Source organism: Podarcis filfolensis, assembly GCF_964270895.1.
Source record: "Podarcis filfolensis genome assembly, chromosome: 11".
In the NCBI taxonomy this organism is placed as follows: domain Eukaryota; kingdom Metazoa; phylum Chordata; class Lepidosauria; order Squamata; family Lacertidae; genus Podarcis; species Podarcis filfolensis.
The window spans coordinates 21,712,611-21,727,063 of NC_139613.1; the positions used below are offsets into that span (position 1 = coordinate 21,712,611).

General features: G+C 39.6%; 1 protein-coding gene across 2 annotated transcripts in view; it reads left to right on the top strand.

Annotated features, from left to right (window-relative positions):
* Positions 1-265: 265 nt before the first annotated feature.
* Positions 266-14,453, top strand: part of NDUFS4 (NADH:ubiquinone oxidoreductase subunit S4) — a 46,054-nt gene continuing 31,866 nt past the window's right edge. Inside the window, exons 1-2 of one of the 2 annotated variants that reach the window (XM_083576331.1) lie at positions 266-525; positions 11,955-12,033. In XM_083576331.1, coding sequence (XP_083432457.1) covers positions 404-525; positions 11,955-12,033 — 201 coding nt within the window. In that variant the 5' untranslated portion in view covers positions 266-403. Of the gene's footprint in view, positions 526-3,807; positions 3,882-11,954; positions 12,034-14,453 lie in introns of those variants that run through there. The other variant, XM_083576332.1, reaches the window with a different exon arrangement.

A 14,453-nucleotide genomic window follows, 5' to 3' on the forward strand; every position in this document is an offset into this window, starting at 1 on the left:
GTTTGACCAAGCTGCGGGAGGCAGTGGAAGACAGGAGTGCCTGGCGTGCTCTGGTCCACGGAGTCACGAAGAGTCGGACACGACTAAACAACAACAACAAAGTCCCACTGAAGTCAACGGGAATGGCTCCCAAATAGACACGTGCGAGATGGCGCAGGTATAATTTGCATCATACCTATCCTACCTCACCTCACCTCACCCCACCCACTCCTTTCACTTTGTCCTCCTGCTGAAAACTGGCCCCTCCCTCCTCCCCCGCCGCCTCTCTTTGCTCTCGCCTCTTGTGGCAAGTTGTTACAGCGGCGGCAGCAGCAGCCATTCAGCCCCTCCCCCTCCCCCGCTTCGCGTTTCCGCGTTTTGTCCCTCGCGGCGCCCGGTCTCCGCAGCAGCTGTTCGCACCAACATGGCGGCGGTGCTGCTTCTGCAGGAGCTCTCAATGTCAGCGGCTGCGGCGGCGAGGCACTTGGCGTGCGGGGCAGGGAAAGAAGCGGCAGCCGTTGCCTCCACTGGCGGCTTCGGGCCCAGGTATATATATATATATGTCTATCTATATAAGGGAAGCGGGCGCGTCGGCGGGTAGATAGGGGAAGCGGGAGGGCCGTGGCCCCTCATCCTCCACTGTCCACCAGCCCAGGAATGGGATTGGGGGGTGGGACGAGATATGGGGTGTGTATGTGTCTCGTTGTCCAGGTGTCGTCGTAGAGAAAGGGCGTGGGTTGAGGCCACGAGCCAGGGTGTGTGTGTGTGTACACATGTACACGTGTTTATATGCGACAGACTTAATGGGACGCCCCTCACCCAGCTTTGCCTTTCCCCCCTGTGGATGCCCCTGGGAGTCTACTCGTGAGGAGGAAGCAGCTCTTCGCCTACCCCCAACTCTTAAGGATTTTGATTCTTTTATCTGGCCTCCACTATGCGCAGTTCACTGTGCGTCCAGCTGTAAACGGGGAAGAGAATTAGCTCTCCTTTCAGATAGAAAACAACAACAAAGATTGTCCAAGGGGCACCTGAACAAACAGGTTTATTGTATGTTTTCTCTTGGAGACCTCAGCTGCGTGAAGCGTAGTGTTTGGTTGTCAGGTGCAGTCACTTGGTGCAAGGTGATAATTGCAAGCAGCCGGGCATGGTGAAGGCCATGAAATGTAAAAGGAAGCAGTAGGTAGGCCTGTGCCTTTTTCCGTGCGGAAAGGCAGTATATACAATACAGTACAAGATAAGAACGTGCCCTTTGCAACAGCGGTCACTGTGATGATAGTCCTTCCGGTTTGTGTTAATGTTGATTTGACTTCTGTATGGGAAAGAAGCCCATCGTTTCAGAAGCCTGGCTTTTCCATTCTTGTGATGCTGATGATTTCTTTATTAATGTTGATCTTCTGACTGAAGCTTACTTAAGATGTGCTTTTCTCAGAACTTTCCACAGTTGCAAATCATGTTTCCCTCTTCCTTTAAAAAATAGTGTAAACTGTACAATATACATATGGAGATACTGTTGTTTTGCTTGTGGGTGAATAGGAAGCCCACTGTAATAACTTCTGTTGTAAGTAAACTCTTCTATCTGTATGGCTTGAGAGAACATGAACATGAAGACATTAAAAAATGTTGGAATAAATATATTCAAAGCTATCTTTGTAAGGCACCTGATCTCTTTTCACGCACACATATTATTTACAGCATGGACAATGTCCTGTACTATAGCTGCTTCTGAATGACAAATTTCAACTGTCGACAAACTCTTTGGGGACTAGGAAGCCCTGAATATAATTATAGCGTGTGAATATGTGTATACGTACACCATATTTTGACCTTTCCTTTGCATCTTAACCAAAGTCTCCCTAGCAAATTCATTGCTGATTTAGTGGAGAAAATTTAGTGGAGAAAATAAGAGGAAGAGTTCATTTCATACTGTTTAGGTTTGATAGTTGCCTATGATTAGAACTTACTACATTTGTAGCTAATTAGAGCTAAAGAAAGTTCACTTAGTTCAGACAAATTGAACTGTACCATATGCTATCAACAACCAGTTTGAGGGAGAAGCGGAAGGGAGGAGTTACAGAGGTTTTCTTGGAGCTTGTATGGAAAAAAGGTCTTACCTTTTGAGTAGTCTTTCTCTGTGTATTTTTCTCCCTCTCTTCTCTGAGCTAAATTTGACCCATCTGATTGGTTATTGTGGTTTTTTAAAAAGTATACTCCTTTACCTGTGGGAGGAATAAAATACTGTACTCCTAATGTCCTATGAGGGAAAATTGTCCTGATCTTTTGCAGAATCAAGCACACTCTAGTGCACTGATTTTAAGGCATGTCTTACCTTACTATAGGATTGGGCTATAAAGATTTTTCTAATCATCCCTAACTTGTCTCATCCATTATAGCTTTATTATCAGTTAGTACATATACCAGTGTTGGTTGGAAAAATTTGCACAGAAACACTGTTGAATAAATAGAAGATTTAGTTTCATATGCTGTTGTTTCTTAAACCAGAAAGAAGAAATGGATCTGCACTGGAGCAAAGTATGAAAGAAATTTCCTTTTGGGAAAAAACCCAAACCCCTATACGTGGATTCAATGAGACTTAGTGCAAAATAAGTTTCCCAATAAATGTGTATAATGTTGAAATGCAAGTAGTTTACAAGAGTCTTCTTAGATAAAGGCCTACTTGTCTCTTGGCCTTCCTCTGTCCTTTTTTAATGAACTTCGCAGTTGTATGCAAATGTTTGTGTCATTGGGAATCAGGATCTGAGCAGTTACAACATTTTTATAGCCTGATGTTAGCATAGTTTAAAATGGTCACACTTCTGGACAAATGCTTTATGGGTTGTCTTCTGTATCCTAGATCTCATTGGTAATGCATTTTAAAAAAGAATTCTATATTGAATATTGGAGCTTCAGTTCTTGGGTGGTCTTAAGCAGTGCTTTTTTCTGGGGCGGGGATGCAGGGGTACGCATAACCCTAAACATTCTGTGAATCTTTGTACTTTGGTCCATTTACTGTATTTATCTTTCCCGATTTGAACTATAAAATGGTGATTTTCTTGAGTCCAAATGAGAGTACCACTAAACATTTTTAAAGGAAAAAAACACTGGTCTTAAGTTATCCTTAAATGGGGACTTCTAGTAGCAGCTTCTTTACATTGCATTCTTCTTCAACCCATTGAGACAAACATTGATGTATTTAAGCAATCTCCTTGGACCCAAATATCCAATTAGTGCTACCTCAAGGCAGTAGATCGCCCCAAGTGGTACACAGCATCATCTGGAAAGTGTGTCCCAGTATTCCTTGCAATGTTATAAAAGGCACTTGATTGCGTGTGCCTGCACAATGAGTTATATTGTAAAGTTTCCTAAGATGTCCATCTCTGATTTCATGATGCTTCACTGTGCCCCTAAAAATATTGCCTCAAGCAATTGCTTGGGTTGCTTATGCAGTCTAGGATTTTAACTCGCTGAAAGAATGAACCCATTTTCACATTTCTTTGAATAGTGGAAAACTCAGACACTAATGATGTCTTAAGCCACCATTAATTAGAGCCTACTACCAAATTTTGTAGGACAATAAATCAAAAGGAGTTCTGGTTTTTAAAATTAAGATTATATCACAGTTCTAATTACTGCATGGTATACAACAAATTGAAATGCAAATATGGCTTTTGTTGTGTTCAAATAATCAGTATCACTATATGTTCAATATTCATCTTGCATTTAAGAGAGGCATGACTTTCAATTGTTTCTCTCGCTTTTGGCACCTATATTTTTCTGGCAGATAAACAGTCTTCTTTGAAAGATCTATTACTTAACCAGCCATTGTGTTTTTCAGGAATCTCAAGAATGTTATTCATTACAAAGCACATATTTGATTGTCAGTGTGAGAAACTTCCATTCTATTGGTAAGGTCATTCCCTATATCCAAAGAGAGCTGGCAATTTCAAGCAGTATTTGAACTTTGTTCTTCAGTCAATATGATTGGTGGCAATACTAATTAACATCACATTTTTTTCTAGACTAAATAAAATTCATTTAGTTTTAGATAAAGCAGAAAAATAAGTTCAATTTTTTTACATGATTCATAACACTGCTTATTATTGTACTTAAAAAATAATAATTACAAGCCCTTAGTCAATTTCTGAATGAAGAAGTTGCCTCTTGTTTGTGTATGTTTCAGTTCCATGATTGACAGAGATTGAACTTTCACCAACCCACTTGTAGGCATCTTTTGAAATAGTTGTACCAAGATGAAACTAAACCATATGTAAAAGTCTTGACTAGAACTCGGCAAGGTTTTAAAAATTTCATTTAAAAGCAGCCACAGAGTGCAGATTCCGCTGAATCTCTGCAAAAACCTCTAGGTATTCATTAGGGAAAGCTTACAGGTGTTGTTTACCTCTTATTTCTCTGTTTAAAAAGATTTATTTTGTCTTTTAGTACTCCTGCTAATAATTCTGGATGTCAATTGCATTTTTTGTATGGCATAACAGGATAAACTCTTTGAAGTCCGTGCTTCTGAAAGAATAATTCTCCATTCTGAAAATAAGATTATTTTGTGTACGTATATTACACAATACTTTGAGTCGATATGTATCCTTCAACAGAACAGTCCTGTCCAGAGAGCAGATGAGTTGCAACAGCCCTTTGCACAGCTGATACTGCAAAACCTCAAATAAATATAGATAACTTGTTTTCTGTAGAGAACCATTTATTCAGACTCAAAACATCCTGACCAAATGCAGCCCCCGGTTGTGTGTACACTTGTCAACTGACTGATTATTGGTTTCACCTAGAAATGCAGTGATATTCATAATTCATAATCTACTGTTTGTAGATTTGTAATTAGTGTGTGTATATATTTTAAATGGATGTTTAAGGGTGTAGCATGTTCAAAGTACAGTGCTTTAAAATGCAAATTTAAGAGCAGGGAGCAAATTCACATCTGCACATGGCAAAGCGGAATAAGATGTGAGATGGTTTTACATAGGATAGTTACAGATGCAGTCCTGTGCATCCTTTTTGGGAGTATTTCAGTTGAAGTGATTGGGAAAGAATTGCACTGTAAAAAATAGAAGTATGTTGAGGAGATTTATAATGGGGCAAGTGTGTCTGGTTTGTTTTCTATTGTGACAAACATGGACTAGCCTGTGTGTGAATGATTTGTGTGAAGAGTTGCCATTGAATGTGTTAATTCTTCTTGACATTTATACCCACTTCTTCTGAAGTGACCAGAAGGAAAATGGATGGCGGACCTGCCTTACTTGCTAAAATTCCCTCTAAAGCTCCCTTTATGAAGTTGTTGTGAAATTATGCACAACTATTAAAGGTGCCTCTTTTGCATCTGCTCACACTTGCTTCTTCCTGTTTGTTATGCTGTTATACTTCACACATATACATAATTGGTTTGTTAAAAATATTTGAATAATAAGTTCGTAAGATAATAGTGTTAATGGTTTTGGTCTAAATTGTTAAGTAAATGATTAGTTAATATATACTTTTTCAGAACTATTGCTAAGGCAGTTGGGGCCACCAAGCTAGTGACCATTGAAAGATGAAAGTGATAAAATCTCATATGGGTGATATCCAGTTGTGGCTTTTTGCTTGTTCCACTCATGAAAACAGGAATTTTCTTTTCTCTCCTCCCATTGCATGCCCCCCAGATCTGCTCCTGAGAATGGGGAGACACCCTGGGGTGTAGAAGGTGGTGGCAGGGGGCATGGAAAGAGAAGACCTATTGCATACACAAATGTGATGTTATATTTTGCCCTTATAGTTGTACTGTGCCCTACGTTATTGTAAGTTTTCTTACTAAAGGCGCAAACTCCTTTGATCAGAAGTGAGCAAACTCGTTAACAGTTAATAAGTGAACGAGGTCAGTGTTGATCGTTTTTCACAATATGACTTTTATTAATTACTAGGGGGAGATAACTAGTTGCACATATAAACAGCAGCCCTTGTACTAGCTATTTGAAACTGTTCCTTTGACTTTGGGGGACAACTGGCAGTACAAAAATGACTCTTGGGGTGTCTTTTGTAACAGGCTTACTCCAAGCATTAGTAGAAATCTGTTACATTTCTAACGAAGGAGAGGGCCTTTTTCACAGTGGCACCATGCCTTTGGAATGCCCTTCCCAAAGAAACATGCCTGGTGCCAGTGTTACAGGTTTTTCAGTAGTACATGAATGCTGTCCTACTTGTGTAGACATTTTAGATAATTTCTGGATTTTATCTCCATTCAGTTCTTTTAGTTGTTGTTTTTCAAATTGTCACTTGTTTCATTGTGTTTTATTTGTTGATTGTAAACTGTATTTGTGCCGTGAATTAGTTTTATTCACACTTTTTTGTTTCATTCTGAGATGTCTTGTTGAAAGAAGGTTTAAGAAATAATTTAAGTAAAATAAATCAAAATTGGAGGAAGAGCATCTGCTGCTTGGTGGCAAAGTACATGCTTTGTATGCAGAAAGTTCTAGCCTCAGTCCTTGACCACTCCGGTAGGACTGTGAAGCATTAGCATCTGAAACTGGGGAGCTACCAGTCAGTGTAGACACAACTAAGCTAGATGGACTAATAATTTGACTGTATAATTAGAATCATGGAGTTGGAGGAGACCACGAGGATCATCTAGTTACACCCCCTGCAAATTTGGAATATGCAGCTGTTCCTTACAGGGATCAAACCTACAACCTTGGCATTCATCAGCACCACACTAATTATAATTATTTTTTATTATTTGTTTAATTTATATACTGTCCCTCATCAAAAGATCCCAGGGTGGTGTACAACATTTAGAACACATTAAGTAGCTTCTATATCATGATGTTCCATATAACTAAATTCAGTGTTGCTGTTTTTGGCAACTTATTTTACTTTCTGTATGTTAATAAACTTTCTGTAAGGCTTATCTTCCGTAACTATGCCACTCATACACATTTTAAAGTTTGAAGATGTTGTACCTGTCTTGTTATCTGGAAGGTGCTGCCCCCCCCGCCCCCTTAACTAATTTATAAAATTCAGAAGGAGTTTGGAAAAGTAGAATATCATAGCCTTTCCTGAACACAGAGGTGGGTTGTGGAACGTTAGCTGTTTCATTCCTCGCAGTTCTGGAATTAAACCCTTTGACTTTTGTACTACTTTGTGATAATAAAAGCACACTTGTTATTTACTGAGGCTTCTGGTACAATCTGAATATATTTGTGTGGGGAGACATTTGACATTTCAGAAAACACTGGCAGGGCAGAACTTAGGTCACCTGTGGTTTTTGCAAATTTGTAATCCTTCCTCCCCCAGTCGTCTCCCTGTTCCCACCAGCCGCCCACAAATACAGAATTCCAGTACAGTACTAGTCAGGAGCTAAGGAGATTCTGCATGGGCATAATTCCTGTTCTGTTAGATTTTGTATTCCTTCTTAAGCTGAAAAGTTGTTGTTGTTTTGCTGCAGCAGTTATTGGAACCAGCCTCATTGTCTACCTTGTCTGGCCCAGGCAGCAGTTCCTTGGCTTGTTATCAGTGGGTGACTCTTTCTTTCAGCAATTTTGTTATCAAATTACTCATTTTCTTAAGCAATTGTATGTATAAATAGCACTCTGATTGACCTATTTCGGCATCTGATGCTAAGGAAGCATGAAGAAATGCACTTTTTTCACTTGGAGTTTGATAGCACCATTGGTTGTGATCAACATTGGGGGGCTTCAGTTGTAGTTATCTATTTGTAACGCTCATATGAAATGCCTAGTAGTCGTTCATTTCCTAAATCATGTTTTTATTACCTAAAGGGTCATGAGTTCAATTTCAAAAGACAGGTGAACTTTCTGTAGTAATTGGCTTTGATACATGATACCAAGTAGCTGCCTGACCTTTGGCGAGTAATGTTAAAATTAGTTTTATTTTGGTTTTTATTCATGTACCAAATGAGTGGCATCTGTGTTTCCAAGACAATGTTGTTGCAGGAGACTGATATAGTGAAATCACCTGTCCATGTCTGGACATAACGTCTGGTAACTTTTTTCTCCAAGTTAAGTTCCTCTATGTATACTATCTATCCTTTTGAACATTTTCATTTCAGATCTGTGTTTCAAATTCTGTTTATCTACAATATTTTTAGTTTAGGGTACAAACACAATTATTTTTAGATATTTATAAATATAACATAGTAAAGGTCACTTGCCCTGTTTCCTGTGATGAATAAAATTGTCTCTAGACAGGAAAAGTTATGCAACATAGAAAAGAGCTTGATTTTTCTATCTCTTTTTCCCTGTCAATATGTAACAAAAGAAATATTTCATAGCACTTCCCAGGCATGTAGTGGCTTGCCTGCACATATTTAAATGTGGAAAATTAATGCAATTAATTCTAGGAAAATTAGCAGGATTTAAAAACTACCAGATAAGAAGTAAATGTGTATATTGTTTATGGGGGGGTTGTTTGTTTGTTTTGTTCATTTTATGAGATGTATTTTGTGTTTTCATTTTATACTTTAATGGTGGAAACGGCCCTGTGGTGTTAGGATCAAACAAACAAACAAAAGCAATAGAGAAACGGACTGGTGTTCTTTGATTGAAAGAAATTCCATACATTGTACCCCCACCCTCTCTGAATGTAACTTCTTTGGATGTAAATCCCACTGGGTATTTCCAGGTTTTGAAGGTTTTGATTCAGCTGATAGCTATATTTATTTATGGAGAAACACACAGCATAATGTATTTAGCAGCGATCTTGGTTTCCTGGGTCTTGACAGCAGTCAGTCAACTCCTGTGGTCCTGATCAGCTGCAGCTAGAGGCGAACACCATCAATCACCTACAAAAACACTGCGGTCCAGGGACCACCAACCATCATCACTTCTGTCTTGTTTTTATTCAGAGTGTAAATCCATGAACTATGACTTTCACTCACTTGTTTAAAGTGGAAACTGCATCTCCTCAATTTGAAGAGCAGTAGTTTTGAGGGTACCCCACGCAGCGTTTGAAGGCTGAGCACCAGTTGCATTTTGCGATTGGCGGTCAGACTTTTGCGACTGGATGGAGATGTCCAGGGGCTGCCTTTGGCACCTGGCATCTCCACCTGCCTGGCTGCAGTCATCTGGTCTGCTGGGCACAGCGGCAGCAAAAGACACGCCTCTTTTTCTGCAGCACAACCCTTGGCAAACATCTAATTTGCCCAGCTGCGCAGCAGCAAAAGATGCACCATTTTTTACTGCCACGCTGCTGGATGAATCAGATGTGTCTTTTGCTGCTACACTAGCCTGCTGACCCCCTGATTCGCCTGGCAGCATTTTTTTTATTTCTTTTTATTTATTTTGCTGCGGGGCTGCCTGGTCTGGTAGCAGAGCAGCAAAAAAAGGTGCCTAGACATTTTGTCCTAAATCCCAGGAGCCACATGGCTCCTGGCATTCATAACCCATTTTCTAACACTGATAATATTAACAGCCTTGTACAGATGTTATTGGCAAAGAATGGAACTTGAAGGCATGCTGAAGATTGGCTGTGCTTGCCTTTTGAGAATATTTGATCAAAAATGTAATAGAACCACATCTAGCTTGCACAGATGGGCTGCATTCTCCCTGAAGCATCAGGTGCATAGCGTGCGGGTAGTTCTGATCCTCACTTCTCACTCTCATTAGATTTACAGATGGCCACAGTGGCAGGAAGTGCCTTTTGGTACCTGTGGCTAGTTAGCCAGTTATTTGGCCTTTTCTGGAGACAGTGGTCCTAGTGTCAGTAACTCATCCTGTGGTGGAGTATGACTAACTTGTGGCCCTCCAGAGGTTGAACTTGCAACTCCTGTCAGGCCCAGCAACATTTGGAGGGCCACAGATTAGCGGTCACCTCTGCCTTGGTTACCTTCAGATAGTGCTGTATTGCTGCAATGTAGGGATGCTAAAAACAGTTCTATAAGGTTCAGTGAGTGCAAAAATGGTTCTGCCAAATTATTGTCCGGTTTTCAGCAGTTGGAGTATGCATCTAAACTGATTTTGTTTCCAAGCTTGATTTGTGCCTTAAAGCCCTAAGCAGCTTAAGAGCAGGCTATTTCAGAAAGTGTCTGCCCTCACACCTACCTGCCTGATCCTTAAGGTTGGCTGTGTGACTCTGCTTTCTGCCCTGTTCTTATGTGAGATATAATAGCATCATGTCATAAGATTCTATTGCCCCATTTTTCTTGTGATTCTTATTATGTCCAAACTTTTTAGAAGAGAATGTACCACTTGCCTGAAATTCTGGCTTCATCTTGTTTGCTTCACATTGGGAGCCATTCAAATATATTTTCTTAGCTTTCTGGAGTGCACAAGGCAACATGTGAAACACTCTTAGCTATTTTCTTCTAATGGAACTTTGTGAGTAGCCTTAAAGTTCATTTTCAAAGTTCGCTTTGCTTTGTTAAAATATCACACATCTGGGTAAGCCTGATTTCTAGTCATTATTAAGAATGATGTGTTATAACCAAGATAAAATACTAGTTAAGTTTGCATGCTTGAAAGTGCTCTCAATTAATCACCACAGTTTAAAGTATAAGCTACTAGAAAGCTAATATTGAGGAAGTAAACTATTTTTTGCTGTTTGAAGGTTAGCGTCTTATGGGAGTGGGACATATTATCTTTCAAACTTGTTCAAGTTACAGTCAGACCAAATAGCTGACTTTCAAAAATCGTGATGCTCATGTAGTGGTGGAATCTATGCCAGCAAGGCAGCTATGGCACCTCATAAACTCAAAATATAATTTGCATTTGGAAGTCTGCTTGCTTTGTGAATTATGTAACTGCTTCAGAGACAATTCAAAGCTTAAAAGGAGTCTGGTTTTTAAATTCTGTCCGTAGTAAACTTGCTGATCTGATGTTTCCCAAAGAGGAGTGGGATGGAAGTGAAATAGATGGACATTTATAATGCTCTGTCTTGCTTTTTAAGGTAAACAATAAAACATAATGAGCTGTACAGGTATCTTGAGTACAAAGTGGCATACAGTAAATTAATAAAAACAATAGACTAATAAAATAGAAGAAGTCTCAAGCTTCATCTTTAAAAAAAGTGTGTGCTTGGAATCTTTCATCAACCTCTTGCTTTTTTACTTTGCTTCCAGTTATTTAATGAATATTGATAACTACAGTTGAAGACAATGGGTTGGATCCAAAGAACCTTGAGAAGGAAAAGAGCTGCCACCGCTTTCCTCACATGCTTGAGCAAGAATTCGCATAGTGATATGAGAGGTTAATTCTGTAGCTCTTGTGTTTCCTTCTGCCTACACAAGAGGCTATGCAACCTCTTTGAATTTAGTTGGATTTTCTTGCACAGCGTTCCCATTGCAAAGTGTCAGTCCTTTTGTCCAGTGCAAGGACAACTTTTGGATCCAGCCCAGTGTTTGGCCTAATGTACTAACTGAACCATAGAAATGACTTGAATCATTTTTCTGGGACAGATCTTTAGAAGTCAGTTACAGTGGCTATTTGTAGATAAATGTGTACATCAGAGAAATGTTGAACAGGGCCTAGGCATTAATTCAGAATCTGTGTCTTAACTAGTCTCAGGAGTGTTCTTTCATTTATGATCCTGCCTTGAAACTTCCACTGCAATTTGAATTGTTTGGAAAGGGACTAATGAGTTTAAGTCCTCTGATGCTTCATTGAGGTTCAGAGTTCCAGAGGAGTCGCAGTAGCTTTGCATTTTTTTCTGTTTGTTCGTGACAAACCAGCTACTGTACTTGCATAGAGTAGTACAGTCCTTGCCACTGGCAGTCTCTGTGTGACAGAGAGCCTGTAGGCTGACATAAAGTGCAGCCTGTTGTGAACTGCTAAGTGAGAGTCTGCCAAAAACTCAGTAGACAGAACTAATTGGGGGGTGGCGGGAGGTGGGTGGATTTTTGAGCCCTCATTTCTCTCCCCTTTTTTTACAAGATGGATATTGTTAAAGTAACTTGTTTATGTAAGATTTGTCTGCCTCTATTTTCTCATTGCATGAATCATTTTTTAACTTCAAGTCTTGCACTGCAGGTCACTGAACACTTCCACATGGCGGCTGGCACAGGACCAAGCTCAAGACACGCAACTCATCACAGTTGATGAAAAATTGGTAAGGGCTTTCTGCTGCGTATGCTGCCTTGAGGGTTGTTTCTGTGCAACAGGTATTCAGTCCTCCATAGTGTACTGGAAAAAGAGTGTAACTGCCGAGTAAAAGGCCTTTCTTGACTAAAATGGGTACCTTGGTAAGTCATAAAAGTCATAGGATAGGATAGGATATAAGAGTTAGAAGGGATCCTGAGGATCATCTAGTCCAACCCCCTGCAGAAATATGTCTTCAGGGGAAAAATGCGTACTGAGATATGCAAGAGTTTAAAATACGAAAATTATGCATCTTGACTACATTCATGTTGACTAAATTGTGGTTAGAAAGCAGTAAAAAACATTTTTAATGTGACATATTGGAATCTGCCCACTTCCCTGTTATACATGAATGATTTACAAACACTTCTTAAAATTAACTGTTGGGTTGTCTCAATTTATCGCAATACAGTTTAAAGAAGCCATGTAAATTAATTGTAAGCTGTGTTCATACACCCTGTTTTAAATATGCATGAAGAATTGCAATTAGAAACAACTGTGTAGCATTCTTTTGCTAATCATTACCAGATCATAATTTTGGCAGCCTTTAAGTTCTAACATATTGCAGCGTGTGGTCCATCACTAGTACAGTGATGCAACCTGATATTTATGCTTACATTATACAATGGCCTGACTTTTGTTGTAAAGCATCCAAGACTCCTAGTGGGAATGTCATAGTTAAAAGAATAATTTTCATTGACAATTGTATCGTGTTTGATTTTTGGAGATGGAAAATGGTAATAGAACCCCCAAGAATACATAAGTTGTAGTGTGCTTTCCTTTGAACATTGAGAGAACGTACCTCCTTGAAAGCAAATGGCAGTGGCTGAACAAGTGCTTGGGAAAACTTGCAGTGCTACCTTAATTAAACAGGGAGGTTATTGAAGGATGTATCCAGCCCCTCTTAGCAAGTGCAGAGCTGGATTCTGGGGGGATTCCCAGCTCATCTATGCATTCAGGAGCATTTCAGGGTATCAGGGTGGGGATCAGTTGTGCTCCCCCTTTTCAATAATGCCATTACAATTAATACTAAATAAAATGAAACTTTCCAATTGACTTCTTCAGTGACATTATCTAGGAATATGAACAATAATTCTTGGTGCAGATTTTGATGTTGAAATGCTGGGTCATTATATGGGAGCACACTTCAATTCAACTGCACTTTTTTGTATTTAAATATAGCAGAATATTTTATATGTAAGACAGCCTGTATAAGTTAAGTTCATCTTATAGATAAAATGCACTCTGTGTTAACCCTAGATACAGATTCTGCATATTTTACAGGTATTTTTTGTTAAATGAATAGCCCCCCCCTAAAATAACAATACTTGTTATCAATCAATCCTTGTAAAGCTATTGGGGGGGGGGGGGAATTCTCCAAGCTTCTTAGAATTAAATATGTCTGTTCTAATTTACCCCTTGCCCTCCCTAGCCTATTTGAACTTCTAGTCACTTACAAGGATCATTTGAAGTACGGCTAGACTAGTCTTCACTGAATTTAGAAATGTGGACCCTGAATGAATTAACGATCTATAAGATCATTACAAAAAGTTCAGTTTGTGCTTCTGTGGCAGACTGAACTTTTGATGTTTGATGATGAAAAATAAATTAATGCAATCCAGTTTTAAGAAGTCTTAATGTCAACACCCGCAGCAATGAGCCACAAATTTGCATCGTGTCCATTTAATGTGATAAAATTTAATAACCCAAACTTACTCGTATATACTTTGAGACTGACTCTGTAACTTCCTTAACTTCAATCAGAATTATTGAAATTTGAATGGACAACCCTTCAAATTTCTTCATCTATTGCCACTAGTCTTCTAGCTCAGTGGAGCAGCTTTAATATTCTTTCAGAAAACCCCAACCTCTCAGCGGTGCAAGATTCTAGGAGTTCCAGGCACTCACCCAGGGTCCCTGTTTCCTTTTGGAAATGAGGCACAGTAAAGACTCTGGTGTCTTTATGATATATGGTTTATTTACACATATATGCAAGCTGAGCCCCAGTGTTGGAGGGGCTCCCACCATTGCACTCCAAGAGGGTTTGGTCTCTCCCATAGCTGCAGCCTTAGATTCAAACAGAAATCAAAGATAACTCTAAAACATGGGTCTGACCCTCTCTCCAGCTTGCTGCATTTTACCATCTGCAGTATCACTGCAAAATCTCCATTCTAAAATCTCCATTCCACTCTTCAAAAACTCTTCTTTTCGTCTTCTCCCTGACTCAGAGCTGGAGGAGGGGCCTCTCCAATCTGTCTTCTTTTAATGGTCCGTCTCCCAAGACGATTACTTCTTCAGGAAACCAGCCTGGCTTATATTTTAACATTTGCTGGGTCCAGGGGTTAAGAGCACCCACAAACTCTAGCACCCACCAACTTATAGCTATATCTA